The sequence below is a fragment of the Trachemys scripta genome, chromosome 1 (genome assembly GCF_013100865.1).
Source record: "Trachemys scripta elegans isolate TJP31775 chromosome 1, CAS_Tse_1.0, whole genome shotgun sequence".
Classification (NCBI taxonomy): domain Eukaryota; kingdom Metazoa; phylum Chordata; order Testudines; family Emydidae; genus Trachemys; species Trachemys scripta.
In genome coordinates, this window is record NC_048298.1 from 152,434,939 (window position 1) to 152,453,868 (window position 18,930).

Sequence of the window (18,930 nt, forward strand, 5' to 3'; positions counted from 1 at the left end):
CACACATAGCCCCTCACTGCAGCACATACCCCTCATTTGCCACCTGCACAAATCTACACAACTTTCCCTGCACAGCAACATAATCAGCACACACAATAACCCCAAACATCACTCTGAAGCCTAAAATGTGTTTTGGGTCAGTGTGAAGCTATGGAAAGAACTACACATGGTTGAGAAAATATCACCAGGTTCAATCATCACTGGGATTCATAGTCTGTTACTGTCCAATTTTTAAGTTCTCAGCCCTTTTGAGTTTGACGCACTGACTTTACTAATTACACCTGGGCTGCAGCATGGGATTTTAATTACTGCCAGTGTGTAAATTGAAACAACCAATTAAAAAGTCAAAAACCATGTATATGGGACTGTCATATCTTGATGAAAAATGCATAGCTCTGTCTTGCTTCAAATATGGCAGTATCTGGGGCGGCACAAATGTAAATGTCAGTGAGATTATTTATTTATTTATTTATTTATTTTTAGTCCTTCGGAGTCTGACTGTCTGAGCCAAGTCCACTCACTCCCTGTATTGTTAAAAATCCACTGAAACTGTTTCATCCCATGCTGGCACACTGATTTCTGCAGGCAGACAATTATTGCTCCCAATTATTGCTTTCTGTAGTAAGGTATGCTGTTTGTCTAGGATACAGGGTGTTGTAGTTTGGCTTTTCACTGACTCTTCCTGTGTTCTGATAGACCACACCAACATTTGTGGGTTTTATGGATATTTTCTGGGTCTCACGTTTGGGACCATTTTTGTATTGTATGTCAGTGTGGCTGCTCCCAGTAGGTTTAGCTTTGCGCTACTACTGCTAATAAGAGAGACCTGGAGACCTTTGCAAATAACAGTACCATTATTAGTGCATCAGACCCAGAATGCACAATTCAAAAATTCGGTGTGTGTAAGAAATCAGAGAGGTGAGGTTCATAGGTTCTATCATGACTCTAAGAGCTAGAGTCATGTTACGGACAGTAGAAGGAGGTAAATCACTGGAGTAGTATTAGCCAGAGGCAGCAGACATCAGATGTAGGGCCTAATTTTAAGAGGTGCAGAACATCCAGAACACCAGATGTAGTCAATGGGAGCTGCAGGTGCTCAGCGTATAAGAAAATCAGGCTCCGAATGGCTCTGTGTATATGGGGAATAGGGGAGAGTGAGCTCCACAGTGGCCCTTGCTAGACCATAGCTCTGCAGCTGCTTACGAGCACACAGAGGAGTGGGAAAGTCAGGCCATGGCCAAGGCCTCAGTCATGCCTGCTCTGAGGCAGACAGCGCTTCCAGCCTCACTGGTGTCCCCTCCTTGCTGGGTGCTGCGTGGGATCACTGTGCGTGGGAAAGGGAAAGACTGTGCATTAAGCCTGTGGCTAATGCATAAGCCCCATTCAGAAAATATACCTCTCATTTGATGCTCTTTCCCATCTTTTCTTAGAATATATTTCTAGACTGTGGGACAGATCCTCAGCTGGTATAGAATTATAGAAATGTAGGACTGGAAGGGACCTCGATAGATCATCTAGTCCAGTCCCCTGCACTGAGGCAGGATTAATATTATCAAAACCATCCCTGACAAGTGTTTGTCTAATCTGTTCTTATAAACCTCCCATGACAGAGATTCCACACCCTACCTAGGTAATTTGTCCCAGTGCTCAACTACCCTTACACTTACATAGTTTTAATCTAAATTTCCCTTGCTCCAATTTAAGCCTATTACTTCTTGTCCTGTCCTCAATGGATAAGGAAAACAATTTATCACCCTCCAATCTGTAACATTTAAATATTTGAAGACTCTTATGTCTCCCTTCAGTCTTTTCCAGGGTAAACAAACCCACTTTTTTCCTTGTAGGTCATGCTTGCAAGACCTTTAATAATTTTTGTTGCTCTCAGGTGTAGCTTCCTTTAAGTCAATGGAGCTACTCTATATTTATAGCACCCAAGGATCTGGCTCCAACTTCAGAAAGACACTGTTGACTATTTCGAAGGCTATATAATACTTAGTACTTATATGTCACTTTATTCTCCTTTACAAACATTGAATTAATCCTCACAACATCCTTGTGAGGCAGATCAGTAAATGTTATCTTCTTTGGACAGCTGAGGAAACTGAGCTACAGAGAGTCCAAATTTTTCAAACTTGGGTGCCTAAAGGTAAGGCACCTAAACTAAGGCTACATCTATGCTATAAGCCAACAGTTTGATTCCCAGTTCACGCAGACGTACTCGCGCAAGCTCTCATCAAGCCGGCGAACTAAAAATACTAGTGTAGTCGCGGTAGCACAGGTTCAGGCAGGTCTGTGCACGTGGCAGCCAGCCCATGCTACCCTCGCTGCCCGTGCTACCATGGCTATACTATTGTTTTTAGCGTGCTAGCACAATGAGAGCTAGCACAAGTATGTCTGCACGAGCTGGGAATCATTCCCCTAGCTCACAGATAAATGTAGCCACGGTGCCAATTTTTAGAGCAGCCACAATTGCAGCTGGAATCAATGGATGTGGAGAGTGCTTAGCACCTCTAATAATTAGGCTGCTTATTTGAATGCCTAAGGTTAGGTATCCACAATTGAAAAATTGGACTAAGGGGCAAATTCTGCTTCGGTCTCTGTGGAGGGTCCCTTGGCAGGGTGGTTCGTGGCACAGGGCGGGCAGGCTACAAGAGGCTGTACAGCGTCCTTCATTCATTCTGTAGCAGAGTTTGATGTACATAAAGGCTGCTCTGCTTTTATACATAGTACTGAACATTGACCTCTTCTATTGCAGGCCAAGCTTTCGTCCATCCATATGACAAGACTTCATGCATCTACCAAAACCCCATCTTCAGGCCACTTGAGGGGCTGCAAGGAATTTCAAGAGGGCCAAGATGTTAAATGCCATTGTCACACGAAGGCATGCAAAATATCCTCACCAGATGGCTCGGGATCAACAAGTCGCTCAAACTCGATCCAGGAATTTTCAGAATCCTTTGAGAAGCAACTGCATTTCAAAATCAAGCGCTCAGTTTCTTTGGTAGGTAACCACCATTACGGGTGCTTAGTCCACATAAGAAACAATGAGCCAAATTCATCCCATTGACTTCAATGGGGATATTCCAAGGATGCATTTGGATTAGTCTCTTAAATGAGGCAGTTTGTACAGTAGCACAAACAGGCTTAGTCTGATAATATATTATTAACCTGAACACCCTTACTGTCGTGCAATTCTCTATACCAGTTGCTGGTGGGATTCCAAAATAAGGCAACTAGCTGGCCTGGACTGACCATGGTGGTAAGATGTTTTAAATGGATTCTCCAGCTGTGCCAATGAAGTGTTACAATATTAAAATTGTGCTGCTTTTTATAGCTGGACAGGTAGCTGCTCATCTTAGCCCTCTTTCCCGTTGCTACTGACCTGTTTAACCATATAGAGTGTTACTCATAAGATGGCCCCTGAAGCATAGGCATTTTACTATATTTTCTATTTGCCTTGATGACACAACCAGTTACAATAGTTTCTGTCTTATAGTTCAGTTTCCTAGGATTTAACACATATTCTCCCGTCTTAACTATTCATCAAAATGGAGAGAGAATAATACATTTTAGCATTTTTTATTTCAAGGCCTTTCATAAAAGGAACGCAGTCAACTTGAATCACACTGCCTGAAAAGGTTTTACTTATTGTTGCCAGTGAAACTTAAGATTACTAGAACTGAATAAACAGAAGGGAAAATATTTCTCTCTCATTTTCCAATTTGTTTTCTTTGCCTTTAACAATACTTTGTGTGTAGTCCTTTTCAGCTGTTTGTGTGAGTCTTTCATACAGCAGTATGGGAGAGAAAATCTTTACAAAAAGGAGATGTGATTGTAAAACCACAAAAAAATCGGTAGATGGACTCTGGAGCAGATCCAAAACCTGAAATGACTTTTAACTCTTGTTATTTTTTGTTTGCTAGATTTCAAGTTGACTCTGGTCCAGCAAGGCATTTAAGCAGGTGTCTTAAGCATGAGATTTCAATAGGACTACTCCCATTCATTACATTCAGTGGGCCCACTCACATGCTTCTGGGATAGGCACCAGCTTATATAAGTTGCTGAATTCAGCCCCAAAGTGACGAGATTGGCTACCCTATCTCTTTCATAGACAAAAGCTATTTTAAAAGCACTGATTAAATTTTCAAGTTGTGAACTCTTAGGGCCAGATCCTCATCCGGCATTAATTTGCAAAGCTCCACTAAAGTAAATTTGGCCACACTGGTTTACACCAGCTGATCTGTAGTTTTTAAAAAGTTGTAAAATATCCTTTAATTTGATGACTTAATATAAAGTGGAGTATGGTACATGGAGAAGAAAGGGCTGGCAGTTGGGAACAGATTCTGACTGGCTTTGAGTGGTGGGACAGAGGGGAGAGATATGTCATAAATGTCCTTCACTTTGCTTGTGCTCCCGGGCAGGAACCAGCCACAAAATCACACTCCTTCGACTCCCTGAACACAAGGACTGCTCCAGGCTCACGAAGATGACAATTATAATGAGGATGATAATTACAGAGTATAAGACTATTGTTATAACTTTATGTGCACCTTTGTAACCTCTTTTTCCCCTTTAGGGACTGCTGAGTTCAGAATTTATTTAATTTAGGACCTTGCACTGTCCCTTTTGCTTTTCTCCACATAACTATTCTGGTTTATTTATTGTTTGCAAGAGTTGCCTATGGCTAGATAGTCTGTAAATGCACAATACGGTTTGGATAAATGTACTGCATATAATACACAAAGTTCTCACTTCTGACAGTACTTTAAAAGGAAACCAGAATGTGTGTAGATAACAGTAGTGTTGCCATGGGGTTTAACTGGGGTATACTTTGGTTCACCTTTCAGGCAGCCTGATCCTTCAAGGTGCTGCTTACATTCAAAGCCCCTTGAAGCCAGTGCAAGTTGAAGGTGTTCGGCACCTTCCAGTATTGGACGTTAGCTGTCAAAAATATGAGAGAGAATTTGAGAGTGCACTTGAACTTGGATTTCAAGTTTAGCCATGAGAATTCCTATTTCTTTGAACACTATAAAAATCCTTGAGGTGGCATTCAATCCATCCTTTACACTGCAACACAGGAAACACACATGGGTGAGAGGCAATCCTATTCAACCTCCATCTTAGTGTGCTGCTTCCCTCTTGAAAGTTGCATTGATGACAGCTAATAACCTTCAGCACCTGTGTTTGGGGAGGTCTTCAGAACCAACAGAGAACATCATCAAGGCATGTGGAGGCTTCATTACAACCTGGATCAAGTGAGAGAGTAGCAAGACAGAGGCTGGGCTGAAATCCCAGGGCTCCTCCTCCCTCATGGCCTTTCAGATGGGTGATCCTACCTGTAGGTGTGCAGCATACCAAGGTTATAGGGGAACACATGTTGCACCCTGCTGGGTTTTAGGGTGACTACTCTGGGGCCATGAGTTTGAGACACTCATGTTAATGCTGATTTGGCACAGGTAGGTGACCAGCATTTTTATAATATCTTTTCGATGAAATAAATTATGAGCTTTTGTCACTCTTTTGGGGATTTGTTTCTAATTTTCTCCATTCTATTTTCCTTTCAGCAACCAGAGGGCATGAAAGAGAGGAGAGAGCGAGGGAGGATGTGCAAGAGCAGATCTCACAAGAAAGAGGGAGGGAAGAGGGAGCCAAAGGAAGAGCAGGAGGAAGAAGAAAGACCAGAGATTTCTGCTGGAAAACAAAGCTAATAGCTTCCATCCTCAGGAGGCATTAAAAAGAGAGATTTCTGCATAAAAGGTTACAGTGTATTGGAGCCATTTACTGAAAGAGTAAAGTGAGTTTTGTTGTTTTGTTTTGATTAGAGGCCAGTTAGCTGAAGTAAAGTAAACTTTAATTTTTAAAATAAAATTATTACAGTGATACTTTTGAAGCTGTGTTTCTATTGTCCTCTTTTTACTTTCTCCATTATAAGCGTGACACTTGCTTTAAGGAGAGTGCGTGCCTAGTTGGATCAAGGTTTAAGTGAGCCCTGCATCATTTTAATCTGGATTTCAGTCAGATTTAGAGTTATCACAGCAGTGGACATGCTCATTTAAAAGGAGAATGAACACAGATTGCAGACCCTTGCAAAATCACATGTAACCCGCTTCATTTAAATTTTTGTTAAAAATTGGAAATTGAGCCCAGACTTACCAAGAGGTTTGAGAAAGAAAAACGTCACACAAACTGCCAAGGGCTGCACAGCTCTGATAGTTGGTTTGGTTTGTCTTGTAAATGAAAAATTTCTTTTTTTAACCACCCCCCAAACTTTTATTGAAGCAATAAAACAAAAGGGAATACACAGCTTTCACTGAATATATCACTGGCTCTGTTTGAATCCAGGCTCTTGCTGCTGCCCCGCCTGTCCCTGTTATACCTCATTGCTTCATCCCACCATGTTTCCTTACCCTTTATTATCCCTCCGTGTTACCCTTGCTCCACCTCATCTCTCCCCACCATGCCCCCAATGTCAAGTTCCCCACCCGTGAACTAATGCATCCTCCCACTTCTGCCCCCAGGCCTCACTCATCTACCTCAATCTCTCTTGTGCTGGTCCTCCCCGCCCCATTTACTGTCTCACTTACCCACTCCACAATTCCTGTGAACCCTCATTGTCTCATTTCCGACCTTATCTCTCTTATGCCCCTGTAATCCAAAAACTTCCTCAATAAAACCAGACTAACCCTCACCAATCTGTGTTCTTCAGGGAGATTGCCAAGAGAGAACATTGGTCCCACAATCCAACGAAGCAGGAATGTTCAGTGGAAGGGTAGCAGCCCTTTACCTTTACCACTTGTTCCACTTCCATGATTAGGGTCTTTGCCAAATGAAGGGAGCTGGGCTCCTGGTCTGCCTTTTCTAAGCAGGGCCTAGAGAAGCCCCATCTCCCAAAGGATGAAGTTTCCCTGTACTCAGGGGAAAGTCCCACCACATATGGGCAAGATTTCCTTCTGGGCACAGGAAAAATCTGCCCAGGTGATGGGACTTACCTCAGGGAAAAAAAGAACTAGATAAGTCCATGGAGGATAGGTCCATCAATGGCTATTAACCAGGATGGCCAGGGATGGTGTCCCTAGCCTCTGTTTGCCAGAAGCTGGGAATGGGCGACAGGGGATGGATCACTTGATGATTATCTGTTCTGTTCATTTCCTCCGGGTCACCTGGCATTGGCCACTGTCGGAAGACAGGATACAAGGCTAGATGGACCTTTGGTCTGACCCAGTATGGCTGTTCTTATGTAACCCTCTCTATTACGGGAAGGGCTTTCCTAGGCTTTGCCTATAGAAAACAAGGACAGGATAACACTGTTAGGTAAGATGGAAGGCTAATGACAGTACAGGCAAGAGTCAAAAATTTTTTGGTTGTCCTAACTGTGATTTTCCATGATTAGCAAAAATCTTGTCACTTTAAAGCAAAGTAGAGCCTCAATTTTGAATTTCCAAACTTTTAAAAGTTTAGGTTGTCTGTAAAGCTTTTCAAAAACTTAGCTCCATCTTAATTTTGTGTTTGTTTCAGAGTAGAAAAAAGGTGATTGACCTGTAGTTAGTGTCTGTTAAATGTTTTTCCTTTGTAGCAAACGTTATTAAATTAATAAACACAAATGAAAAAACTAAAGATGTGCTCATTTACAGTCGTCATTAGTGGGTTCCTTCCATGTTCAAACTGGAATTTCACACAGTCCTTCTTTCATACAAACTGCTATGCTGATGCAGTTTTCTTTAACTAAAATTTAAAAATTACATTACACAACAATTTAGGATAGAAGCTGTCACAGCTACTGGGTGAGCTACGCTTTGGACCCCTTTGCAGTCCCTCTTGAGCAATGTTTTTCAAACTTTTTTACTGGTGACCCCTTTCACATAGCTAGCCTCTGAGTGCAACCCCCTCCCCCATAAATTAAAAACACTTTGTATATATTTAATACCATTATAAATGCTGGAGGCAAAGCGGGATTTGGGGTGGAGGCTGACAGCTCGCAACCCCCTGAGGGGTCCCGACCCCCAGTTTGAGAACCCTTGCTCTTGAGTGTACCCCTCAGGTGGCAGGCTTCACCTCTCTCAGGGATGGAAACCTGCAGTTCAGCCATTCTTAGACTGGTTCTCTGGGTTGCAGTCCCCCCTGTTTCCCAACCATGTTAACATGACAGGGCCAGCTCTAGTCGGACCTGCAAGAAAATTCCCTCCAGGAACATGACATCAGTGGCTGATTGAAATTATTCAAAACAGCTTCTTCTTCCAAACCAATGTATTGTTTATTTGGCCAAAGGCAAATGGCAATCAGAAAAAAAGGTTAAAGGCCTATTTGTCAGGTCCAAAAGCTTAATTATGAATTGCAAATTGAAGTAGATGTGGGAAGCTGATCTGGAAAAAAACAAGTCACGTGTTCCCTCAAAATGCTCATAAACAACTAATACCGATGAAATGAGCTAGTTTTAAAGCAAAGGCCTCTATCACTGGAGCTAAAGGAGAACTAGCTAGCGGCAGGAGTAGGTGTTTTAGTTTCTCTGTGGGGCAGTCACTGAAGGGTGACATCACACATGTGTCTGTGCACATTTTAAAGCCAGTACACTATGCCTCCCCTGACTCATTAGGGATAGGTAATGCTCTGTTAAAATAATCTCCTCTGCTGTGTTTCCTAACACCTAGGACTGACTGGTATACTCTCCTCTGGGAAGTGAATCCAGGGGTACACAGAGAAATTCTTCTGTAATAGGCATCTCAACAGCAGGCTCCCTCTGTAACAAGATGATTTCTAAGAGGACTATCAAAACTGTTTACAGTATCACTCCCCACGGTTTTAGGTTTGTGAATGTTCAGCATCACAGCAGAATAAAAATACCCTGATGCTTCTGATGTATTGTTTAATCAAAGCATGATTTTGAGGATGGATCAAAGTTCAGCTACATCTGTCTATAATTAAATGTGACAGTTGACAAGGACAGCATGAAACCATTGATACATTTATTTATATACTAGCAACACATTCTAAGAAAAAGGGGGAAATCTGTAACAGAAATTCAAAACCAAACAACTCAGAGCCACTAGATACATAAAAATAGAATATGAAATAAACACAGCAAAAGAAAAAACTAATATTAAATATGCAAACATACAAATGAATACATTTTGCATTTGTTCTCAGATGTATGAAATAATACTGATGGACGCCCATGCCAGGCTCTGGGTGCTCTCAATGCACACATACAGTCTCTAGATATATTCATATAGACTGCCTAAAATTATCCACTAAGAAAACCAGTCATAATCACAGGATATGCAATTATCCCATCATACACCAAAGCCCTGGAAAATAGATAGGCCTTGTAGCATGTCCAGAAGAATAATACATCCAGGATTGGGTGGACTAAGCTCAGAAGTGAATTCAAGAGTCAAGGAACCTTCACAGAGAATCAGTTCCCTTTTTGTAACACTGTGGCCTTGTCTACACTACAGGGGGAGATCAATCTAAGTTACACAACTTCAGATACGTGAATAAAGTAGCTGAAGTCAACGTACTTAGATCTACTTACCGCGGGGTCCACACACTAAGCTATGTCGACGGGAGCTGCTCTCCCGTCAACTCCCCTTGCACTTCTCATTCAGGTGAGGTACAGGAGTCGACTGCGATCTGCAGTCAATTTAGCAGGTCCTCACTAGACCCGCTAAATCGACCACCGATGTATTGATCGCCGTGTGTCGATCCCCGGGTAAGTGTAGACAAGCTCTGAGGCAGTTCCAGCTTACTCTCTATTTAAATAAATGAGGGAATAAACTCACTCATCGAAGCACGCATCGCTAAGGATCTGATTTTCATTTACAGTAAGGTTGTTTTACACTGCTTTGGTTATTTACACCCACTTTAAGGCCTTTTAACGCTGCCAGGTGCTTAATTTGTAATAAAAGAGGTGCCAGGGGCTCAAGCAATTAGGCACTGGGGCTAAGGCAATTTTTTTTACTTTCGTAACTGATGTGGCAAGCCCAGAGGTGCTGGGGCTGTGAACTCCCAAGCCCAGAGGTGCCGGGGCTGTGAACTGCCAAGCCAAGAGATGCTGGGGCTCAGTCCTGGCAAGCCCTGGCACAAATTAAGCACTGACACTGCCAGAGTGATATAAAGTGACTTTAGGCAAAGAAGAATCAGACCAAAAGTGTGACCGAGCGTAACACAGTCCATCTGGCTCTTTCCCTTCTCACAGACCTTCCTTTGCTAGTCTATAGGAGGATGTACCCATAGCTTTATCCACAAGCAGCTAATATGTTTTGAAACATGACTGTCCTTGTCCATGCTAATGGCACAATTGTGCTTAACATCATGCTGTTTAAATTTGGTTAGTTAACATATTTGCTAAAATGATGGATTTTCCAGGTGTATACAAGGCCTTGAAGACAAGACATAGGTGAGGAATGTATGACAGTTGTACTCCGCAGCAAGGCTATGGAGATCCTCCAGTCCTTCCCACATAGCACGGGGGACCCTAAGCTAACTGAGTTTATTCTACTCATGGGGCTGAAGTATGAATCAAAGAGGAGCTCTGCTTCTGCTCTGCAGACCACAGGGAAGGATTCCTGGATGTCTTTCCCTCATACACCAATGCCTGGCCAAGTTATTCAGGCTGGGTCCTAAGCACAGAATTTGGTCCTTAGAAGATAAATCTGCTCACAGATCTACACAGCAAATCTCAGTTGATTTTCTGCGCTCCCTGGATGTGCAGAATGCCAGTAAAAGGGCTGCCATGATGGTCTTAAACCTGGTAGAGCTGCTCCCTGGAGGCTCTCTCATATGGAGATCCTGGGATAGCAGAAAGCAGCCCTTAATGGTTTCTACAACTGACAGGAGGGAACCAGCCTAATTAAGGGCAGCTGCAGGATTGGGGTGGTGTGCAAAGGCCATCTTTGTGTCCCTCTCCTCAGCTCTGACAAGTGTTACTCGTCCACAGTTGGGGACCTGGCCATTTAAATTAATAGATTTCTTTATGCATGGGATAAATTCAATCCCAAATCAATAGAACTCAGATCTCAGCTGTAAGGTAAGTAAACATATGTAAAGCCACTCTTTGGTCTGCTAACTTATCCGATACAATCCGGTTACTCAACCACAAGTAGTTCTGGGTTGGAGTCATCCTATGACTGACAGTGATTTATGTTCCTTTGAAGGATGAAGATTCGGATCCATGTGTTATTTGTCATGATGATCTTGATACTGGCAGTATAATAGAACTTCACTGCATGCACAGCTTTCACAAAGAGGTACTGCAAGAAACCTGAGGGGCCCTATTTCCCGTCAGTTACTGTTTACTTGGAAGAGGAAGGATTCCATATATGACCTTCCATGACAGCAACTAGACTTTGACTGAGCCCCTTATGCTGGTGGTTGAGATGGGGCGGTGGGGAGGTGGGGGGTGTAGAAGCTGCTGCACTACTTGATGCTCCTCCTACACGGGATGAATTCCCCAGTGCCCAGCTAAGCTGCTTCCATGACAGCTTTGTACTAGAGGAGAGTAACAAAAACTGTCCTAATGCAGGGCTGGATCAGAACCTCTGTATCCAGTGTGTATTTGTTCCTGATATCAATTGGTTGAAAAATAATTATAGCAAAAGAATGGAATCTGGATGTCTCCGCGGAATTGATACTGGGATAGATATAAGAAGGTTTAACTTCTAGGCTCTAGTTCAAATCTGGCCCAGGACAGAAGTGGCCAAGCATTGCTATAAATGTTTGACGCTTGGTGTGAAAGAGTTTGGTGGGTTTGGTACAATCTTCAGTGGACAGCTGATCACATGGCAACAACCAGTAGCAAAAATGGCACTCTTATTGGCACACTCAGCAAAGTGACCAAGGATCAAATTAGCCATAGAAAATGTATCATGTCCCTAGAAATGATCTCCCAAGATGATGCTTTAGGCATAATGGTTGGGAAGCTTGATACTGCTGCTTATATTATACCTCTTCTGTGGATAAACACAGGACCTTAGTCTCAAGAACTGTCAATCTAGCACTAAATTAACTAACTAACTAACTAACTAAAGAGAGAAGAGAGAGAGAGAGAGAGATCTTATACTCCTGAAAAATTAAAATTGGATCTGATCCTGATCCTATTGAAGTCATTTCAATGAAAGCAGAATTGAGTCCAATAACAGCATACATAGAGGAACTCATGGAGAATGGGTGAGATCATGGAGGACCGGAGAAGGGGACCCGGGGAATTATAGACCAGTCAGTATAACTTCGATAACTGGAAAGATACTGGAAAAAAATATTAAACAAACAATTTGTAAACACCTAGAGGATAATACGGTTGCAAGGGATCGCCAACATGGATTTGTCAAGAATAAATCATGCCAAATAAACCTTATTTCCTTCTTTGATAGGGTTACTGGCCTAGTGGATGGGGGGAAGCAGTAGCCAGAATATATCTTGATTTTCATAATACTTTTGACACAATCCCACCCGACATTCTCGTAAGCAAACTATGGAAATGTGATCTAGCTTAAATTACTATAAGGTGGGTGAACAACTGGTTGAAAGACCCTACTCAAAGAGTAGTTATTGATGGTTCACTGTCAAGCAGGGAGGATGTATCTAGTAGGGTCCTGCAGGGGTGAGTCCTGGGTCCAATGCTATTCAATATTTTCGTGAATGACTTGGATAATGGAGTGGATAATATGCTTATAAAATTTGCAAGATGACATCAAGTTGGGAGGAGTTGCATGCACTTTGGAGGACAAGATTAGAATTCAAAATGATCTTGAGAAATTGGAGAATTGGTCTGAAATCAAGTAGACAAAATTCAACAAAGTTAAGTGTAAAGTACTACACTTAGGAAGGAAAAATCAAATGCGCAGCTACAAAATGGGGAATAACTGGATAGGTGATAGCACTGTTGGGGGTTATAGCAGATGTCAAACTGAACATGGGTCAACAACGTGATGCTGTTGCAAAAAAGGCTAATATCATTCTGTGGTGTACTGACAGGAGTGTCATATGTAAGATATAGAAAATAATTGTCTCATTCTACTAGGCACTGGTGAGGCCTCAGCTGGAGTATTGTGTCCAAGTCTGTCTGTCACACTTTAGGAAAGATGTGCATAAATTGAAGAGAATCCAGCGGAGAGCAAGAAAAATGTTAAAAGATTTAAAAAACCTCACTTCTGAGGGAAGGTTAAAAAAACTGGGCATGTTTAGTTTTGAGAAAAGAAAACTGAGAGGAGATCCTGATAGCAGTCTTCAAATATGTTAAGCGCTGTTGTAAAGAGGACAGTGATAAATTGTTCTCCATGTCCACTAAAGATAGGACTTAATCTGCAGCAAGAGAGATAGATATTAGGTATTAGGAAAAACTTTCTAACTATAAGGATAGTTAAGCTCTGGAATAGGCTTCCGAAAGAGATTGTGGAATCCCCATCACTGGAGGTTTTTAAGAACAGGTTGGACAAATACCTGTCAGGGATGGTCTAGGTTTAGTTGGTCCTGCCTTATTGCAGGGGCTGGACTTGATAAACTCTTGAGGTCTCTTCCAGACCTATATTCTATGATTCACTGAATACATGGGTTTTTATGCTGCATTTTAAAAAAAGGTTAGATTAAAGCTTTGGTCATATATGGGAATTTACCAATTATCCCTCTCAAAAATCCTGGTAGTTGACTGTCAGTGCAACAAGTTTGGATTGCTAACTTTCTTTTCCCCATATTCTTTTCCTCCAACAGTGTATCGAAAAGTGGCTGCTAAAGAAACCAACCTGCCCAACTTGTCGCATCCATGTGCTCATGTCAAAGTCTATCTTAGACCTTCATCAACCAGGATGAAAAGAGAGCTCAGAAGGACTCCATAGAGGACTCATTACAAAGCTCCATTTCACTTAGAGAAGAAAAACCAAAAAAGAATGGTCATGCCTTAGATCACAGGGTACAAGGTAGTTATAACAAGTATAGCTTTTTTTAATGTTAGAAATCAACTTTAAAGATCAAAAATGACTAAATGAAAACCAACTAACACATTCTGCCTGTGCATGCCACTGCAACATGGCAATGTTTATGGGAAAAGAGTGAAAAAATATTTGTTTTTACCATTGTACAGACAACTGTAAATAAAAATCACATATTTGCTACAAAAAGAAATAATTTAATGGTGAATGTCACTCATTTTTGTTAAATAGCTGGATGATATGATTATTGTGCAATAGAGGGAACTTTTTAGTCCATATTGAGAGAATTAAGTGATACACTGGCATGAAGTTAAAAATTACAGTGCCACTGAGAGACTCTGGATTGACAGATATTACAATGAAAGCTGGAGCAGTGATGCTGTAATCTTCCCTTTTCCTCTAAACTTTCCCTACACTATTCTTTTTAATCTCACTGTATTAATCCTATTCATCTTTTGGGTTCTAGGTTCCCATGCCTGTTATGAAAGTCAGTTGACTAGTTGGTTGATCAGATCATAGCACCCTGGACCTGTTGAAGGACTAATTAAAAAAAAAATTGCTTATGCAAAAGACAGTTCAAGAAGACATATCAACCGAATGTAATCCAACTAGCAGTGTTTAAATTATGGCAGATGTAGTGATACAAAATGAGAAAGGGCAGGAAATGATTGCAATTATAATCATACGCAATTCAAATCTAAGGCTGATTCTTATCTCATGTATCCCATAAAGTCAAATTATGTCCTTGAATGTGCATGCAGGAGTCTCACTGGTGTGGATGGGAGCAGCACATGTGCACAGGGCAGAATTTGGTCTGTTGCTTAGGGGTTGCAGCATATATTGAGTTGGTCAATAGGGGATATTGCTGGTATGTCTAGAACTGCCCTCCATCTAAATTCTCTAGTCACTAAATCATTATTTGAAGCAATTCCCAAGCTATACATCAAATCCCATAGGCCAAGTTCTTCCATATCATCACTGATAGATTTGAAATACAGCATTCCCCAAGAATCAGCCCTATTTTCCATGTTGTTTAATGTACTCTCTATATGAGGCCTTCTGGGAAGATTGTTCCTAGACACAGGGCAGAACATCATCAGGAGATTGATAGTATACATCTTGTCCCATTGCACATTTGGTCTCTACTCTGAAAGAATCTTTGAAAGGGTACAGAAATGGTGTCTGATCCTAGAGGTATCTTATTGAGAATAGGGAATATTTCTTTTTCAAGATAACAGGTTTTCTTCAACAAATACAGAAGAACCTCAATTTTATGAACGCCAATCATAAACAATTTTTCCAGACAGGAAAAAAAAAATCACAAAACAAAAGTTATGTTGATGAAGAATAAGTCAACATCCCTTCACATTCCTATGCCCTCAGTGCATTAAACATCGCATTGCCATGGTGTGAAGGACAAGAAGAAAGTGAGGCATGCACCACACTGCAACTTATGCACCATACTTTTTATAATCTTGAGATGTTCAATTTTATAAACGTTTTGATTTTATGAACTCTTCAGTCCCCAATTTGTTTATAAAATATGGGTTCTATTGTACATCTTCAGAAGCAGTTGTTTCTTAAAGCCATATGCCTTAGCAACACCTTTAAGAAAGAAGAACATTTTCCTACCTGACGATCTAAGTTGAGTATCTGTTGCTTAGTAGATCTAGCCATGATTTGTATGAGAGGCTCACAGTTCTTCTTGTCTTATCAGTCAGGTAGATGGACATTTGGAACTTTGATTTCACTCCACCATCATTTACAGAAAAACTTCATTGCTCATGGTCTCTGGTCAAAATATCCTCTCTTAAGAACTAAACACAACAGTCTATTCGTTGTTGTTGTTGTTGTTGTTCTCTAAAAATACAATAGTTGAAAATCAGAAAAGCTCTTCATAAATTTCAAAACATCTCCATTTATGAGAATATGAGAGTGAACTTCCACTTAGTCTGTCACCATTAATATATTTCAGAGAAAATCTTGGGAAATTAAGTTACACTGCACATTAGAACCTTGATTCTGCAAACTCTTGGACACATTCTTAACTTTACTACCTTGAGTAGTTCCTGTGAGTAATTGTTTGCAGGACTGGGGCCTATGCTAATATTTTTTTCTGTCAAATAAAGTAACAAATCTCTTAAGCAACAAATAGGAGCAAATGGGCAGGTAATTCAGTTAACTTTCTTAAAAGACATAATTTAAAAAAGAAATTAGCAACATGGAAATCAAAATAAAACAAAAATGGTGGAATAAATTTGATAATGCATCTTTACTTATTTCAGATAGTTTACAGAAGGAGTGTTACCTGGGAATTGGAGCAGGGACTGAGCATCAGGAGTCATGGCTTTTATTCCTAGCTCTGCCACTGACCAGCTGAATGACTTTGGTCTGGTCATTTAATCTCTCTGGGCCTATTTAGACAATCTGTAAAATGAGCACTAGTCATTACCTGTTATTCCAGGGCATTGCAAGGCTTAAAATACCATCACCAAACTTTGTTAACCAGAAGACATGCTGAAAAAACTAAGCTGTTATAGCACCAGTGATAAAGCTCATAGGGTGTTGCATCGTCTGGATTGTTTCATCATTGGTGATGTCATAAGACAATGAAGTTCATTCTTCTCTGTAGATGGCTATAGATATTTCTTTACTGGTAGAAAAATTTATTTCTTTTGTATCGTTAGATGTAGAAAATCCAATTTTGTCCTTAGATGTAGAAATGCAACTTCGGAAGCAGTAGTTCCCAAAAAGTTGGTCTATCCCCTTTCCTTTAAGAAAGAGGATCATTTTCTACCCAAGCTGTGTCACTGAGCAGGTGCATCCATCCATAGTAGAGGGTCACAGTATAAGTGGACTGTAGACAAAGTGAATAACTTGTGTACTTATTTCCTTGCTTTTTACAGTGAGCATTGGTGGGATATGCAGCCAAGCCACATTAACTTATACTTAATAGATGGTTTTGGGGGTTTATTTGAGGGGGGGCGGGGATTTCTCAATTTTCTTAATAAGTATCTACGTTGACAATTATTCACATGGAACAGCTGTCAACATTGAAATAGATAGATAAGATTAGATACCCCATACATCTCTCAAGCCCCGTCTCTGCTTTGCCTGCTGAGACCCTACACACTTGCACTACTACTCCAATTGCCTCCATGTTTCCCTGCACAATCCTGCTTCCCTTATCTTCCTAATTTTTTCACTTCAAAACATGCTCCCACCATAGGTCCTAGCATTCCTCCTATTTCCCTGCCATGCTGTATTCTTAAACTGCTGCTTAAACTCCTGAATTTTAGTTACCTAATACAGTATTTTCCTGTGTATCTCTGTGTACATGAATCGGTGTTGATACATACTAACACAGCGACAGAGGGAAATGCTGAAACAACTAAATTTACAAAGGGGGGTATATAGTAGAGAGAAGGAACTGTGTGGAGGATGGACAGTAATATGCTGGCAGTGTGCCTAACATACCCATCCTGTCAGCAGTGACTTTAATTCTGGAAAAGAAAGAGTTAAGTGAGTTAGCCATTGACTCGCTGTTGCAGAATAAACTGAGACTTGGATAGACTGGCCTGCTTTCAGGAGATAATCTGTTGCAAACACCAGCTCTGTTTTGGTTGGGAGGAAGTTGAAGTGTGACTGAGCCTGGGGAGCAGGCTTGGCTGGAGAGATCCTGTGAGGAACCCAGGTCTTAGGGTGGCCTGTCTGGGGGAAATGGTTCCAGTGAGGTCAGAATCAAGGAGAGATAAATATGTGAGAGGTTGCGATGTCCAGTGTGAACAGAGGAAAACCTGTGAGGAATGACTTTGGGTACGGCTTGTTTGAAGTGTGGTGGGTGTGATGGGTTGGATCACAGAAAACCCCTTGGGAACTGCCAACTTATGTGTTGAGACCACTTCTGAGCCGTTTCCTCTGCCAGCTTGGGACTTCAGAACACTGCCAGAACACGCTAGCCTGCTGCAAACTCGGGCCCAGGTCTGAACAACGTCCCCCCAAACTACAGGCTTAACTGAAAACAGCTTAAGAGGTGTTCCTGTCTCCAACACTCGGATGCCCAACTCCCAATGGGGTCCAAACCCCAAATAAATCCGTTTTACCCTGTATAAAGCTTATACAGGGTAAACTCATAAGTTGTTCGCCCTCTATAACACTGATAGATATGCACAGCTGTTTCTCCCCTCCCCCCCATAGTAATACATACTCTGGATTAATTAATAAGTAAAAAGTAATTTTATTAAATACAGGAAGTAGGATTTAAGTGGTTCCAAGTAATAACAGACAGAACAAAGTGAATTACCAAGCAAAATAAAATAAAACACGTAAGCCTATGCCTAATACAGTAAGAAACTGAATACAGATAAAATCTCACTCTCAGACATGTTCCAATAAGCCTCTTTTACAGACTAGCCTCCTTCTAGTCTGGGTCCAGCAATCACTCACACCCCCGTGGTTACTGTCCTTTGTTCCAGTTTCTTTCAGGGATCCTTTGGGGGTGGAGAGGCTATCTCTTGAGCCAGCTGAAGACAAAATGGAGGGGTCTCCCAGGGGTTTAAATAGACTTTCACTTGTGGGTGGATACCCTTCCCTCCCCCTGTGTAGAATCCCAGCTACAAGATGGAGTTTTGGAGTCAAAGAAGCTGTCCAAATGCCTTACTAAATTACTTAAAATCAAACAAGTATGCAGCCAATATTCATAACTTTGCATACAAAAATTACACATGCATACAAATAGGATGAATAGATTCAGTAGATCATAACCTTTACATAGATATGTTACATGGCATATGTAGCATAAAACATTCCAGTTATGTCATAGATACATTCATAAGCATATTTCCATAAAGCATTACAGGGTGCACTGTCACACCCGCCTCCTGAACTTACTGCCAGAAGCTTGGACACTGTCCATGGCGGAGGCAGTATACCTAAAATTCCTCTTTTCTGGACAGGGCATCTGCTACCCAGTTCTCCTTTCCTTTAATATGCATAATCTTCATGTCAAATT

The 18,930-nt window shown here is 41.3% G+C and overlaps 1 protein-coding gene across 4 annotated transcripts in view; it reads left to right on the plus strand.

The window, feature by feature from the left end:
* The window catches only part of LNP1 (leukemia NUP98 fusion partner 1), a 34,945-nt gene extending 21,078 nt beyond the window's left edge, over positions 1-13,867 (plus strand). For 3 of the 4 annotated variants that reach the window (XM_034790070.1, XM_034790087.1, XM_034790097.1), the window contains exons 2-4: positions 2,756-3,001; positions 11,151-11,243; positions 13,702-13,867. In XM_034790070.1, coding sequence (XP_034645961.1) covers positions 2,756-3,001; positions 11,151-11,243; positions 13,702-13,800 — 438 coding nt within the window. In that variant the 3' untranslated portion in view covers positions 13,801-13,867. Of the gene's footprint in view, positions 1-2,755; positions 3,002-5,564; positions 7,108-11,150; positions 11,244-13,701 lie in introns of those variants that run through there. The other variant, XM_034790079.1, reaches the window with a different exon arrangement.
* Positions 13,868-18,930: the final 5,063 nt, after the last annotated feature.